General features: G+C 41.2%; 1 protein-coding gene and 2 pseudogenes across 1 annotated transcript; 1 reads left to right on the forward strand and 2 right to left on the reverse strand.

Annotated features, from left to right (window-relative positions):
* Positions 1 to 484: 484 nt before the first annotated feature.
* On the reverse strand, positions 485 to 1,815 carry LOC107827716 (auxin-responsive protein SAUR66-like; annotated as a pseudogene).
* Positions 1,816 to 1,819: 4 nt separating this feature from the next.
* Positions 1,820 to 2,098, forward strand: LOC107827717 (auxin-responsive protein SAUR21). The gene has a single exon (XM_016654899.2). The coding sequence runs from the start codon at positions 1,820 to 1,822 to the stop codon at positions 2,096 to 2,098; it is 279 nt and encodes a 92-aa protein (XP_016510385.1).
* Positions 2,099 to 3,513: 1,415 nt separating this feature from the next.
* Positions 3,514 to 15,006, reverse strand: LOC142165815 (auxin-responsive protein SAUR68-like; annotated as a pseudogene).
* Between the last annotated feature and the right edge of the window lie 1,472 nt (positions 15,007 to 16,478).

Here is a 16,478-nt window from a genome sequence, read left to right on the forward strand (position 1 = left end):
GACATTTTGTGGAGTTTAAATTCTGTGCACGGACATATTTACAAAATCAAGTCACTTATAAGGTAATTATAGCTAAATATATATTACAAACATTAATTGGTAACCTGATAAAACAGTAATTAACTTACTATCAAAGGTAAAGTTTCACTGATAGTGTACAAAAATGTGAACTGTCAAGTGTTTATAATTTAAATTCATTTCTGTGCTTCATGGATCATGCCTGAGAATTTCGTGTTATCAGATTTTTTACATGTGCGAAGACAATTTTTTCCATGATTCAGCGAGCAGTACTAATAGTGAGCTGGTAATTTGAAGTGACTTTTGATGCTAAAAAAACAAGACTCATTGACAATCCAGGAGGTCAATTGTATATGTTGGCGTGTTCGGGTTGTTTATCCATTTGGTTAACCATAAAATTGTAATCTTTCTAGTTTGATTCTAGAGAAAGGAACATATGACATGGAAGAGGGAGTTGCGAAGCTCAAGAGCGAACATATAACTGTATCGACATTTTATCTGGTCTTACCACAAGTATGATATTGAATGTTAATTTCAAGATAAGGCTCTATTCCCTCTTTAATAATACAAGCTTTCGGTTGTCTATTTTTTTCAACTGCTATACAATCTATTTTGTGCTATCATTTACAAAACATGATGTCATGACTCAATAAACAAGAATATGTTGATTTTCACTTTCTTGCAAATAAGAAGTGGAATAGCAACATGAAGTAATTGAGAGGAGCAATGCTTTGTGAAGATCTCCGTCAAATACACCGTTCTTGATTAGTGAAATGATGTAGTCCATGAAGTCTGAATCACACGGTAATGTAATAGGTCCACCACTCGGTAGCCCAAACTCTTCTTTAGACATGCTTAAAAGTTGCCTAATAACCTCATTTTCAAGGTAAGCTAAGGGAATGATGAACCGTGCTTGGTGAGCTGTATATACTACAAAATGACCCCTTTCAACTATAGAGGATGAGGATGTACTACAACTGTCTGTGTCATTGCCGTTTCTTGGACATGAAATCCTCTTCCTCTGCTTGGCCGCGAACTTCTGCCATCTCTTGGCCATGTCGATGAGTTTCTTAGTACTGAGCATCTTCATTTCTCTGGAAGACTAGAAACAAGAAAGTAAATTAGAACCTTAGGGATCTTTGATGAATGAACTGATAATGCTTGTTTTATGATGAAAAGGCTCATGAAAGGAGGATTATTTATACAAGAGGCTGTAGATAGGCTTTGAGTTAGAGCTGAAGTTATGTTACTAACAGCAAAAGGCAAAGCCATGTGCTAATGCCTTTTGGCCAGGTTGATACAGGGCCTTAAATTTGTGGATGAATTTTGTTTGAAATGATAAAAGATGATAAGTTTCTACTTTTCTTCACTTTGGTCGACAACCGAGGCCTATTAGTTATGAGAATTTTGTTGTCGTTCCACAAATATGGCATTTTCTTCTAAGTGCTTGTCAAAGAGTTAGAAGACAATGTTTTAAGGGTGTCTTTTTCTGTTCCAAATCATAGAAGCAGTAGGGCCTAGTGAAACTTATGGTCTGAATACTTTTACAATAATAGAGTAGGCAAAACCATGTAAAACTTCATGTGCCATTGTCCCTCACCAGTAGCCACAAATTTCTCTTAACCACTAAACATTTGGATATGAAACTTGTCATAAACTTATATATAATGAGACACAAAGCATTTGAGCAAAACACAAGTATCCTGATATTCAAAAAACATTTTATTTTTGTGCAATTCTCAAAATTCTTGTTATTTATTTTCCTTCATCATTTACAAGTTACATCATATTCCTTGAGACAATGGGTATCAAAGTGACTCCATTTATTCAGGCTAGTCGAATCCTAAGGATGTCTTCAACAACTGGAAGCGTTCCAAAAGGACATTGCGCAGTATATGTAGGAGAGAGCCAGAAGAAGAGATTCATCGTGCCAATATCATACCTGAGCCAGCCTTTATTCCAAGACTTATTAGCTCAAGCTGAAGAAGAGTTTGGATTTGATCACCCAATGGGCGGTCTCACAATACCTTGCAAAGAGGATGTGTTCGTTGATCTTACTTCCCGCTTGAGGAGATTATGAGTAGAACCATGGTGCAGATTCTTCGGCCCATGAAATTTTGTAAAGCAATAGTTTTAGAAATGGGAAAGATGAGAGATAGTAGAGATGTCACTTCCATTTAAGTGGGACTTGACGATGAGGGAAACAATTCCTTGTTTTTTCTTAACCATTTTATATAGTAGTAGTAGAAAACAAGGATTTTCTGCTTGTAACTATTGAGTTAAAATGACTAACCTCCTGTCAAATGGATATAACCAATTTTTATATAAGCAAATTGTTTCAAGTCACTTTATGAGAAGACTCAATACTTTATATATTCATGTTTCCTAATTCAGCAGACAGATGTACCTGACATTTTGCACAATTGTGCTGCTGGCTCTATTGACACCATCAATTAAGTACTACTATCGCTTTTTATAGCTCTTCGACCCTCCTTTGTATGTCTGGTAAAACTCCTAAGTTTACAAGCTCCGGATCTCCAAATGCTTTCTTTTGTGTTTTCTATCTCAATTCTAAATTTAGCAACCGATGGATCTCTCAGAGAATCAAGAGAATTGTTTGTTGCTTTACAAAGATGAGAAGTTCTGTTTCATTGAATGAATAGGCCATAGTTATGTTGCTCCATAATTAGTCCAAACTTAAGGCTGCTTTACTCTTCAATTCCACTAAGCCTATCAGAGACCATGTCGCGAAATGCACTATTCAAAGTCTTTTTCAATTGTTCCAACTTACCAAACTACTTGTTCTTGGCACGTGGTTTGTCTTGCAATCTTTGCAGATATTATTACTTATTTACATCCGAGTTATAAGGTAATTGAAATTACACATGTAAATATCTTGACATATTTGTGAGCATGTCACCATCTCTTAAGACCTACTCTCTGGTGTTATGGCCCGAGGAAAACTTGTGGGATCTATTTTTACATCTGGATATGAATGACCTATTACCATAAACAATAATCAAAGTGGTGGCAGTTAGGGTGGCGTAGGAGTAACCGTTAAGCTTTGTTATTACTTTCTAAATGGTTGCTGTAATTTGCAGCTTCCTTTCAATCTATATTGATCAAATATGAAATTTAACTGTCAAGGAAGTGTCGAAAAGGAACAGTTAATGACTTCACTTCATTTAAACTCTTTTCGATTCACTTTTCATGTCATTTAAACTTGCATTGTTTGGATTCTTATGTCTTTAAGTTTCGATAGACAATAGTTGATTGCCTGCAATAAAATAATAGTGCTACTCCAAGCAGAGGCGGAGGTAAAAGTCGAGTTATGGGTTCGGACGAACCAAACAGCTTTTGCTCAAACAATATATTTGTATTAAGAAATTTATTATATATGTGCACATTTTAAATTTGGAACCCAATAGAAATCATTGTTCTAGAATACAGAACCCAAAGAATTTAAATTCTGGCTCCGCCTCTGACTACAAGATGAGAATGTTAAAGCTCTATTCCATCTGTAATAATACAACTTTCAGTTGCCTATTTTTGATGTGCTATACAATCTGTTTTGAGCTATCATTTACAAAATATGACCATTTCATGTCTCAATGAACAAGAATCTCTTGATTTCCACTTTCTTGGTGAAAATAAGAAGTTGAACAACAACATAAAGGAATTGAGAGGAGCAATGCTTTGTGAAGATCTCCAGCAGTTACACCTTTCTTGATTAGTGACATGATGTAGTCCATGAACGCTGAATCACAGGGTAATGTAATAGGACCGCCACTTGGTAGTCCAAACGCTTCTTCAGACATGCTCAAGAGTTGCCTAATGACCTCATTTTCAAGGTAAGCCAAAGGAATGACAAAACGCTTTTGATCAATTGTATAGACTACAAAATGAACTTTCCGAGCGATAGAGGATGAAGATGTGCTACAACTGTCCGCATCACTACCATTTCTTGGAAGTGAAATCCTCTTCCTCTGCTTGATCGCTAACTTTTACCATTTCCGTGCCATTTTGATGATGTGATGATCTTTTTACTTGTTTTAGAAATGAATTCTGCATTCTAAGGCCTTAAAAACCTCTTTCAGCATCACCTCGATTTGCATGATCAGTTCAGACGCGTAGTAGGAAAACCAATATGTGAAAATTTATGAAAAAATTCTGAATTCTGAATTTAAAATGAATTTAAGTTGACTTTTGGTCAACATTTTGGGTAAACGGACACGGACGAAAATTTGGGACTTGAACGTATGCCCGGAATCGAATTCCGAGGTCCTAAGCCCGAGAAATGAATTTTTAAAGAAAATTTTTTTCTGGAATATTTATGAGTTTTTGAAAGTGAAATGTGTTTAAAGTTTGGTGGTATCGGCTCGTATTTTGGTTCCGGAGCCCGAAACAGATCCTATATGTGATTTAAGACGAGTCTGTGAAATTTGGTAAGAAACGGAATTGAAACGACGTGAATCGGACCGTATTTGAGAAAGTTGAAAAATTTGAAGTTCTTAGGAAATTTCATGATTTTGATGCTAAATTCATAGTTATTGATGTTATTTTGGTGGTTTGAATGCACGAGCGAGTCCATATGATGTTTTTAGATTGGTGTGAATGTTTGGTTTGGAGCTCCGAGGGCTCGGGTGAGTTTTGGATAGGCCACGGAGTAGAATTGGACTTGGAAAAATTGCAGGTTTTCAGCTGGTATGCGAAGCCTGACTCGCAAATGCGACAAACCTTCACAAATGCAAAGAATGGACCTGGCAGCCTGAGTCGCAAATGCGATTGTTTTCTCGCAAATGTGATTTCGCATTTGCGAATGGTCTCTCGCAAATGCGATGATGACTGGAAAGCTGAGTGGGTCGCAAATGCGGAAGTCCCAATTTTCTGAAGGGTTCGTAATTTGCGAACCCTGGTCGCAATTGCGACATCAAAGACTTGTAAATTCACACTTAGATGCATTTTCAACCATTTTTTACATCTTCTCAAAACATAAACCCCCTAGGGCGATTTTTCAAAGGCAACTTCTCTTCCTAATCGATTGTAAGTGATTTCTAACTAGTTTTCTTCAATTCTTAACATCTTTTCACATGATTTCAACTCAAAATCAATGATTTTCATGGGGAAAATTGAGTGTTTTGGGTAGAACCTAAGTTTTTCAAAAATTGGGGATTTGGACCTCGATTTGAGGTCCGATTTCAAAACAAATTATATATTTGTGTTCGTGGGGGAATAGGTAATCGGGTTTTGGTTCGAACCTTGGGGTTTTGACCATGTGGGCCTGGGAGCAATTTTTGACTTTTTGGGTAAAACCTTGGAAAACTTATTTTCATGCATTAGAATTGATTCAATTAGCATTTATTGATCTAATTAAGTAACTTGTGGCTAGATATGAACGAATTGGTGGTGGAATAAAGAGGTAAAGCGATAGTAGAGACTTGAATTATGTTCGTAGCATCGAGGTAAGTGTTTGGTCTAACCTTAGCTTGAGGGATTAAGAGTCGTGTCTTATTTGCTACGTGTTAATTGTGGAGTACGACGTATAGGCATGGTGACGAGTATCTATACGTCGGTGTCAAGCATGCTCGTGAGTCTTGTATTGTAATTGTTATGACTCCGTTGTGGTTTATTGTGCTTCACATGTTATTATCATTATTGTTCCCTTGCCGGGATGTTATTATCATTATTGTTCCCTTGTCGGGATATTATTGTCATATTATTGTTCCCTTGCTCGGATGTTTGTTTTGATATTATTGATCCCTTGCCGGGACCCCTTTTTTTGATTGGTGTTGACAAAAGAAATGGGAGAGGGTTGCACGCCTGCAACGGTAATATAAAAAATAGGAGCGGGTTGCACGCCTGCAACGGTAATATGTGAAATGGGAGCGGGTTGCACTCCTGCAATGGTAATATAAGAAATGGGAGCGGGTTGCATGCCTGCAACGGTAATATGTGAAATGGGAGCGGGTTTCACACTTGCAACGGTAATATGTGAAATGGGAGCGGGTTGCACGCCTGTAACGGTAATATGTGAAATAAGAGCGGGTTGCACGCCTGCAACAGTATTACGTGTGTGCCTGTTTCTTATAATTCCTTATTTTTATGCTGGTAATTGATTTATGACATTCCTTATGTTTCTCTACTTTCGTTTTGTTATTACCTGTTACTCCCCGCAGCATGTTTTCCCTATCCAATTTTGATTGTAATTATCTGCTTCTATTTCCGCTGTATATGATTTAACTGCACAAGTTTATTTGGTATTCTAGTCCTAGCCTCGTCACTACTTTGCCGAGGTTAGGCTAAGCACTTATCAGCACATGGGGTCAGTTGTGCTGATACTAGACTTTGCACTGTATGCAGATACTGATACCGGAGCGCTTGAACCGCAGTAAGGGTGTTGTCTTCAGTCCACACAGGCGACCCGAGGTAGTCCTGCAGACGTCCGCGGGCCTTGGCGTGACCTCCTATCTTTCCTTTATCTCGTTTCCTTTACTTATTTCAGAAACAATGTATCTTTTATCTTTCTGACTTTGTATGTAGTATTCTTAGACCGTTTGTAAAATTGTGACACCAGTTCTGGGTAGTCGATGCTCAAGCAGTTGTATTGGATACATATTCATATAGTTTATTGCATTTCTTCCGTTTATTGTAAATTCCGCTGTCTACATGTTATTGCTTCATAATTGTTAAAGAATATAAAAAGATAATTTGTTCAAACAGTCGGCTTGCCTAGCTCACATTAGTAGACGCCATCACGACTCCCGAGGGCGGGAAATCCGGGTCGTGACAAGTTTGTATTAGAGCTCTAGGTTACATGTGTCTCACAATTCACAGACAAGCTTAGTAGAGTCTGAGGGATCGGTACAGAGACGTCTGTATTTATCCCCTAGAGGCTACAAAGTTAGGAAAAACTTCATATTTATTCCTTTCTGTCGTGCGGTTTGGTTTCTCAATGCTAATTGAATTTTTACTCTGTTCTTTCGCAAATGGCGAGAACACGCGCTTCCTTATCCACCAACCCACAGCCCGAGCCCCCAGCAGTAGCTCCTACGAGGGGCAGAGGGCGAGGCCGAGGCCGTGCTAGAGGCCGATGTAGTGGCAGAGCTCAGCCCAGAGCAGCGGCACCAGCGGCGGAGCCTCGGGTTGACTTTGATGATGAGGTTCTGGCCCCGACAGTTCCGGTGGGCCCAGCTCAGGTCCCAGAGGGGTTCATTGCTACCCAAGTACTCCAGGATGCTCTGGTCCGTCTAGTGGGCCTTATGGAGAGTGTCACCCGGGCATGCTTGCTTCTTGTAGCCCCAGTCGTCTCTCAGGCTGGAGGAGGAGCCCAGACTCCTGCTACTCGCACTCCGGAGTAGGTGGCTCCCTAGTTTCAGACTCCAGCAGCTCAGCCAGTTGGAGCAATTCAGCCGGGTGTGGTAGCTCAGACCGGTGATGGAGCAGCTATGTCTGCCGATGCTTTGTGGAGATTGGACAGGTTCACCAATCTCTTCACTACTACTTTTAGCGGTGCATCTTCTGAGGATCCCCAGGATTATCTAAACAGCTTTCATGAGGTTCTCATGAACATGGGGATTGTGGAGACCAATGGGGTCGATTTTGCTACTTTTTGCTTATCTGGGTCCGCCAAGACTTGGTGGAGAGACTATTGTTTGGCTAGACTAGCCGGATCACCAGCTTTGACTTGGGAGCAGTTTACTCAGCTATTTCTGGAGAAGTTTCTCCCCATCACTCAGAGAGAGATCTATCGGAGGCAGTTTGAGCGTCTCCAACAGGGTTCTATGACTGTTACTCAGTATGAGACCAGATTCATTGACTTGGCTTGTCATGCTCTATCATACTTCCCATCTAGAGAGATAGAGAGAGAGAGAGGATGAGGAGGTTCATTAAGGGACTTATCCAGCCTATTCGACTTCAGATGGCCAAGAAGACCGGGAGTGAGATTTCCTTTCAGGCGGCGGCCAATGTGGCCAGGAGAGCTGAGATGGTTCTATCGCAGGGAGGTGGTCAGAGGTCTGACAAGAGGCCTCGTCATTCAGGCAGATTCAGTGGTACCTCGTCTGGAGCGGATTCGTATAGTAGAGGCCATCCTCCTAGGCCTTTTCAGTCAACACTTCAAGTTTTTCATGGTGCTTCAGGTGGCCGTGGTTCTCATATGTAGTATTCTGATCAGTAGTCCTACAGTGCACCACTAGATCCTATCAGTGCACCGCCGCTTCAAAGTTTCCAGGGTCGTCAGCCCCAGCAACTGAGGGTTTGTTTTACTTGTGGCGACACGAGGCACATTGCTAGGTATTGCCCTCGAGCATCTCTCAGCATCAGGGTTCCCGTGCCATGGTTCAGGCACCAAGTGTTCCACAGCTCGCCCAACCAGCTAGAGGTGGGGGTAGAGGTGCTAGAGGTGAAGGTATAGGTATTATAGGTGGAGCTCAGGCCGCTAGAGGTGGAGTCCATCCAGCAACTGGCCGTCCCAGAGATGTAGTTCAGGGTGGTGGGGCCCAGCCCCGATGCTATGCTCTTCCAGCCAGGCCCGAGGCTGAGGCTTCCGATCCAGTTATCATAGGTACTGTTCTGGTTTGTAGTAGAGATGCTACGGTTTTATTTGATCCAGGATCTACATACTCCGATGTGTCATCTTATTTTGCACCGTATGTGTTCATGCCTAGTGATTCTTTGAGTGCTCCTGTTTATGTGTTTACACCGGTGGGTGATTCTATTGTGGTAGATCATGTCCATCGTTCATGTATAGTTGTGATTGGGGGTCTTGAGACTCGTGTAGATTTGCTCCTTCTGGACATGGTTGATTTCGATGTCATATTGGGGATGGATTGGTTATCACCTTACCACGTTATCTTGGACTGTCATGCCAAGACTATGACCTTAGCCTTGCCGGGTTTACCTCGTTTAGAGTGGAGAGGGACTCCTGGTCATTCTACCCGTAGTGTTGTCTCATATATGAAGGCTCGCGTATGGTCGAGAAGGGGTGTTTGGCCTATTTGGACTATGTTTATGATTCTAGTGCTGAGGTTCCTTCTATTGATTCTATGCCTGTTGTTCGTGAGTTTCTTTAGGTATTTCCTTCAGACCTGCCAGGTATGCCACCCGACAAGGATATTGACTTTTGCATTGATTTGGCACCGGGCGCTCAGCCCATTTCTATCCCGCCGTATCATATGGCCCCGCCTGAGTTGAAAGAGTTGAAGGAGCAGTTGCAAGACTTGCTTGAAAAAGGTTTTATTAGAGCTAGTGGTTAGCCTTGGGGTGCGCTGGTGTTGTTTGTTAAGAAGAAGGACGAATCAATGAGAATGTGTATTGATTACCGGTAGTTGAACAAGTTTACCATCAAGAATAAGTATCCATTGCCGAGGATCGATGATTTGTTTGATCAGCTTTAGGGTGCCAAGGTATTTTCGAAGATTGACTTGAGATCTGGCTACTATCAGTTGAGGATTAGGGCATCCGATGTCCCTAAGATAGCTTTCCGCACTCAGTACAGGCATTATGAGTTCTTGGTGATGTCATTCGGGTTGACAAATACACCAGCAGCTTTTATGGATTTGATGAACCGAATGTTCAGGCCTTACTTGGATTCATTTATGATAGTCTTCATTGATGATATTTTGATCTATTCCCGCAGCCTGGAGGAGCACGAGCAGCATCTTAGAGTGGTTTTTCAGACTTTGAGGGATAGTCAGTTGTATGCCAAGTTTTCGAAGTGCCAGTTTTGGTTGAGTTCAGTTGCATTACCGGGTCATGTTGTATCAACAGAGGGTATTCAGGTTGATCCGAAGAAGATCGAGGCAGTCAAGAACTGGCCTAGTCCAGCATCAGCTACAGAGATCCGGAGTTTCTTGGGTTTGGCAGGCTACTATCGTCGGTTTGTAGAGGGGTTTTCGTCTATTGTAGCCCCGATGACCAGGTTGACCCAGAAGGGTGCCTAGTTCAGGTGGTCGGACGAGTGTGAGGCGAGCTTTGAGAAGCTCAAGACAGCTTTGACTACGGCACCGGTGTTGGTTTTGCCCACAAGTTCAGGGCCTTATACAATTTATTATGATGCATCTCGTATTGGACTTGGTGCGGTATTGATATAGGATGGCAAGGTCATTGCATATGCTTCACGGCAGTTGAAGATTCATGAGAAGAACTATCCGGTTCATGATTTGGAGTTGGCAGCCATTGTTCACGTGTTGAAGATTTGGAGATATTATCTGTATGGCGTGGCATGTGAGGTGTTCACTGATCACAAGAGTCTGCAGTATTTGTTCAAGCAGAAGGAGCTAAATTTGAGGCAGAGAAGGTGGTTGGAGCTATTAAAGGACTATGATAGCACCATCTTATATTATCCAAGAAAGGCCAATGTGGTGGCCGATGCTTTGAGTACGAAGTCAGCCAGTATGGGCAGTCTTGCTTATATTCCGGTCGGTGAGAGACCGCTTGCTTTGGATGTTTAGGCTTTGGCCAATCAGTTCGTGAGGTTGGATGTTTCTAAGCCCAGTCGCGTGTTAGCTTGCACAGTCGCTCGTACTTCTTTATTGGAGCATATCCGAGATCGGCAGTATGATGATCCTCATTTGTGTGTCCTTAGAGACACGGTGCATTACGGAGGTGCCAAGCAGGTTACCTTAGGAGATAATGGAGTTTTGAGATTGTAGGGTCGAGTTTGTGTGCCTAATGTGGATGGACTCCGAGAGTTGATTTTATAAGAGGCCCATAGTTCCCAGTACTCTATTCATTCGGGCGCCGCGAAGATGTACCAGGATTTGCGGCAATATTATTGGTGGAGGAGGATGAAGAAGGATATCATTGCATATGTGGCTCGGTGTTTGAATTGTCAGTAGGTTAAGTACGAGCATTAGAGACCTGGTGGTTTGTTTCAGAGGATTGAGCTTCCCGAGTGGAAGTGGGAGCTGATCACTATGGATTTCGTTGTTGGACTCCCACAGACTCGGAGGAAGTTCGGCGCAACGTGGGTCATTGTTGATAGGCTGACCAAGTCATCACATTTCATTCTTGTGGCAGTCTCCTATTCATCCGAGAGGTTAGCTGAGATCTATATCCAGGAGATTGTTCGTGTTCATGGTGTGCCCATGTCTATCATTTCGGACCGAGGTACGTAGTTTACCTCACGTTTCTGGAGGGCAGTTCAGCGAGCGTTGGGCACACAGGTTTAGTTGAGCACAGCGTTTCATCCTCAGACGGAGTCCGAGCGGACTATTCAGATTTTTGAGGATATGCTCCGAGCTTGTGTCATTAACTTTGGAGGCTTGTGGGATCAGTTTTTGCCTTTAGCAGAGTTTGCCTACAATAACAACTACCAGTCGAGTATCCAGATGGTCCCTTATGAGGCTTTGTTTGGTAGGCGGTGTCGGTCGCCGGTTGGATGGTTCGAGCCGGGAGAGGCTCGGTTGTTGGGTATGGATCTAGTGCAGGATGCCTTGGACAAGGTCAAGATCATTCAGTATAGGCTTCATACAGCTCAGTCCAGGCAAAAGAGTTATGCCGACCGCAAGGTTCGTGATTTGGCATTCATGGTTGGTGAGCAGGTATTGCTTCGAGTGTTGCTTATGGAGGGCGTGATGAGATTTGGGAAGAAGGGCAAGCTTAGCCCTAGGTTCATTGGCCCGTTTGAGATTCTTGATCGAGTGGGAGAGGTGTCTTGCAGATTTGCGTTGCCGCCGAGCTTATCAGCCGTGCATCCAGTGTTTCATGTGTCCATGCTTCGGAAGTATCACGACGATCCATCCCACGTGTTAGATTTCAGCACTCTCCAGTTGGACAAGGACTTGTCCTATGAGGAGGAGCCGGTAGCTATTCTAGACCGGCAGGTTCATCAGTTGAGATCGAAGAGTTTCCCTTCTGTTCGTGTTCAGTGGAGAGGTCAGCCTGCTGAGGCATCCACCTGGGAGTCCGAGTCCGATATGTCGTTATCCCCATCTTTTCCCCGACTCAGGTACTTCCTTCTTATGTCCGTTCGAGGATGAATGATTGTTTAAGAGGTGGAGAATGTGATGACACAAAAGGTCATCACTAGTTTTAGAAATGAATTCTGTGTTCCAAGGCCTTAAAAACCTCTTTCAGAATCACCTCAATTTGCGTGCGTAGTCCGGACACGTAGCCGGAAAGCCAATATGTGAAAATTTGTGAAAAAATGATGAATTTTGACTTTAAAATGAATTTAAATTGACTTCGGTAATATTTTGGGTAAACAGACTCGGACCCGTGATTTAACAGTCCCGGAGGGTCCGTAGGAAAATATGGGACTTGGGCGTATGCCCGGAATCGAATTCCGAGGTCCCAAGCCCGAGAAATAAATTTTTAAAGAAAATTATTTTCTGAAATATTTATGAGTTTTTGAAAGTGAAATGTGTTTAAAGTTTGGTGGTATCAGGCCCGTATTTTGGTTCCAGAGCCCGGAACAGGTCTTATATGTGATTTAAGATGAGTGTGTGAAATTTGGTAAGAAACGGACTTGAAACGACGTGAATCGGACCGTATTTGAGAAAGTTGAAAAATTTGAAGTTCTTAGGAAATTTCATGATTTTGATGCTAAATTAATAGTTGTTGATGTTATTTTGGTGGTTTGAATGCATGAGCGAGTCCATATAATGTTTTTAGATTTGTGTGAATATTTGGTTTGGAGCCCCGAGGGCTCGTGTGAGTTTTGGATAGGCCACAGAGTAGAATTGGACTTGGAAAAATTGCAGGTTTTCAGCTGGTATAATCAGGTCTGCAGACTTCGCAAATACGAAGCCTGACTCGCAAATACGAGCTCGCAAATGCGACAAACCTTCACAAATGCGAAGAATGGACCTGGCAGCCTGAGTTGCAAGTGCGACTGTTTTCTCGCATTTGCGAATGGTCTCTCGCAAATGCGATGATGACCGGAAAGCTGAGTGGGTCGCAAATGCGAAAGTCTCAATTTTTTGAAGGATTCGCAATTGCGAACCCTGGTCGCAATTGCGACATCAGAGACCTGTAAATTCATACTTAGACGTATTTTCAACCATTTTTCACATCTTCTCAAAATATAAACCCCCTAGGGCAATTTTTCAAAGGCAACTTCTCTTCCTAATCGATTGTAAGTGATTTCTAACTAGTTTTCTTCAATCCTTAACATCTTTTCACATGATTTCAACTCAAAATCAATGATTTTCATGGGAAAAATTGGGTGTTTTGGGTAGAACCTAGGTTTTTCAAAAATTGGGGATTTGGACCTCGATTTAAGGTCCGATTTCAAAACAAATTATATATTGAGTTCGTAGGGGAATGGGTAATCGGGTTTTGATTCGAACCTCGAGGTTTTGACCATGTGGGCCCAGGGCGATTTTTGACTTTTTGGGTAAAACTTTGGAAAACTTATTTCCATGCATCAGAATTAATTCAATTAGCATTTATTGATGTAATTAAGTAACTTGTGGCTAGATACGAGCGAATTGGTGGTGGAATCAAGAGGTAAAGCGATAGTAAAGACTTGAATTGTGTTTGTGGCATCGAGGTAAGTGTTTCGTCTAACCTTAGCTTGAGGGATTAGGAGTCGTGTCTTATTTGCTACGTGTTAATTGTGGAGTACGACGTATAGGCATGGTGACGAGTATCTATACGTCGGTGTCAAGCATACTCGTGAGTCTTGTATTGTAATTGTTATGACTCCGTTGTGGTTTATTGCGCTTCACATGTTATTATCATTATTGTTCCCTTGCCGGGATGTTATTATCATTATTGTTCCCTTGTCGGGATATCATTATTGTTCCCTTGTCGGGATGTTATTGTCATATTATTGTTCCCTTGCTGGGATGTTTGTTTTGATATTATTGATCCCTTGCCGGAACCCCTTTTTTTGATTGGTGTTGACAAAAGAAATGGGAGAGGGTTGCACGTCTGCAACGTTAATATAAAAAATAGGAGTGGGTTGCACACCTGCAACGGTAATATGTGAAATGGGAGCGGGTTGCACTCCTGCAACGGTAATATAAGAAATGGGAGCGGGTTGCACGTCTGCAACGGTAATATATGAAATGGGAGCGGGTTGCACACCTGCAACGGTAATATGTGAAATGGGAGCGGGTTGCACGCCTGCAACGGTAATAGATGAAATAGGATCGGGTTGCATGCCTGCAACGGTATTACGTGTGTGCCTGTTTCTTCTATTTCCTTATTTTTTTGTTGGTAATTGATTTATGGCATTCCTTATGTTTCTCTACTTTCGTTCTGTTGTTACCTTTTACTCCCCGCAGCATGTTTCCCTCGCCCAATTTTGATTGTAATTATCTGCTTCTATTTCTGCTGTATATGATTTAATTGCACAGGTTTATTTGGTAGTCTGGTCCTAGCCTCATTATTACTTCGCGGAGGTTAGACTAGGCACTTACCAATACATGGGGTCGGTTGTGCTGATACTACACTCTGCACTATGTGTAGATATTGATACCGGAGCGCTTGAACCACAGTAAGGTGCTGTCTTTAGTCCACATAGGCGACCCGAGGTAGTCCTGCAGACGTCCGCGGGCCTTGGCATCACCTCCTATCTTTCCTTTATCCTGTTTCTTTTACTTATTTCAGAAATAGTGTATCTTTTATCTTTCAGACTTTGTATTTAGTATTCTTAGACCGTCTGTGAAACTGTGACACCAGTTCTGGGTAGTCGATGCTCAAGCAGTTATATTAGATACATATTCAGATAGTTTATTGCATTTCTTCCGCTTATTGTAAATTCCGCTGTCTACATGTTATTGCTTCATAATTATTAAAGAATATAAAAAGATAATTTGTTCAAACAGTCAGCTTTCCTAGCTCACATTAGTAGGTGCCATCATGACTCCCAAGGGCAGAAAATTCGTGTCGTGACAGATAAGCTTCTTAGTATTGACCATTGTTTTTCTTTCCATTTTTTTTTCTTGAAAGTTAGGAAGCAAGAAAGTAAACTAGAAATTTAGAAACTTTTAATGGCTGAATTGATAATGCTTTTACTTGATGATGAAAAATGTCCATAGAAAAGGGGGGTTATATAACAAGAGGTTTTAAACAGGCTTTGAGTTGGAGTTGAAGTTTGCTACTAACAACCAAAGGCAAAACCATGTGTTGATGCCTGTTGGCTATGTTGATATGGGCCTTAAATTTGTGGATGAAGTTAAGTTTCTTTTTTTTTTCTCTTTACTTTCGGGGCCTATTAGTAATGATATCAGCTCATACTTGGGTACTTCTCACCAATGCCAATAATTTAAAACCATTAGATGATCAACTGCAGGTTAGAAGCAAAACCATGTGCTTCTCCCTTCTTAGTCATGTAGATAAGGGACCTTTGAATTGTCATCTTGGTTAGTTTTGCTATAAACGCAAATACATTAAAGCTAAGTTTTAGAGGAGGGTCTCTGTAGGAATAGTTTAAGTTAATCGTAGTATGAGAAACCTGTTCTTATTCCACATATATAGCCTTAAAATTCTAAGTGCTTGTCAAGGAGTTAGAAGGAAATACCATGTGATACTAAATCATCGACTTCATCCATTCTTGTGACTTGTATTTTAAAGGTGTCTTCTATTCCTAATCTGAGAAGCAGTAGGGCCTAGTGTTGTTGTTCAACAAATTGATGGATTGAATACTTTGAAAATAATAGAGTAAGCAAAACCATGTGAAACTTCATGTGTTGTTGTCTATCACCGGTTTGTTATGAGACTTTCTATTAACTTATATATACTCAAACAAAAAAAGTTTAAGCAAAACACAAGTTTGCCGATTACAAAAAGACTTCCATTTTCTGTACAATTCTCAAATTCTTGTTCTTTCTTTTCCTTTACCAATTAGAGTTACCAAATACTCTTGAGACAATGGGTATCAAAATGACTCCATTTATCCAGGCTAATCAAATCCTAAGGAGATCTACAACATGTGGAGGTGTTCCAAAAGGACATTGTGTAGTATATGTAGGAGAGAGCCAGAAGAAACGATTCATCGTGCCAATATCATACCTGAGCCAGCCTTTATTCCACGACTTGTTAGCTCAAGCTGAAGAAGAGTTTGGATTTGATCATCCAATGGGCGGTCTCACAATACCTATCAAAGAGGATGTGTTCATTGATCTCACTTCCCGCTTGAGGAGATCATGAGTAGGACCGTGGTGTAAATTCTTTTGCCTATGAAATTTTGTAAAGAAGTAGGACTAGAGATGAGAAAGAGGAGATTGTAGAGTTCATTGTATAGTTCAGAACCACAAGAAACCTTTGGAGGGAACATTTCCCATGTAAAATTCATGACTAGCAGAAGTTCTAGTTCTTATTAATCACTTTAGTCACGTTTACCTAGACAACTCTTGTTCTTTCACAGTCTTTTAGTTTTTCAGTTTTTAGATATTTAGTCTGCTTTATAGCCTATTGTTTTTCATTCTTATTTCTTTCTATCAAATAGTAAATGGACTTTAAGTGCTGAAAGAAATGTGTAAACAAGCAGGGGACACACATGATATATG

The sequence above is a fragment of the Nicotiana tabacum genome, chromosome 11 (assembly GCF_000715075.1).
Source record: "Nicotiana tabacum cultivar K326 chromosome 11, ASM71507v2, whole genome shotgun sequence".
In the NCBI taxonomy this organism is placed as follows: Eukaryota; Viridiplantae; Streptophyta; class Magnoliopsida; order Solanales; family Solanaceae; genus Nicotiana; species Nicotiana tabacum.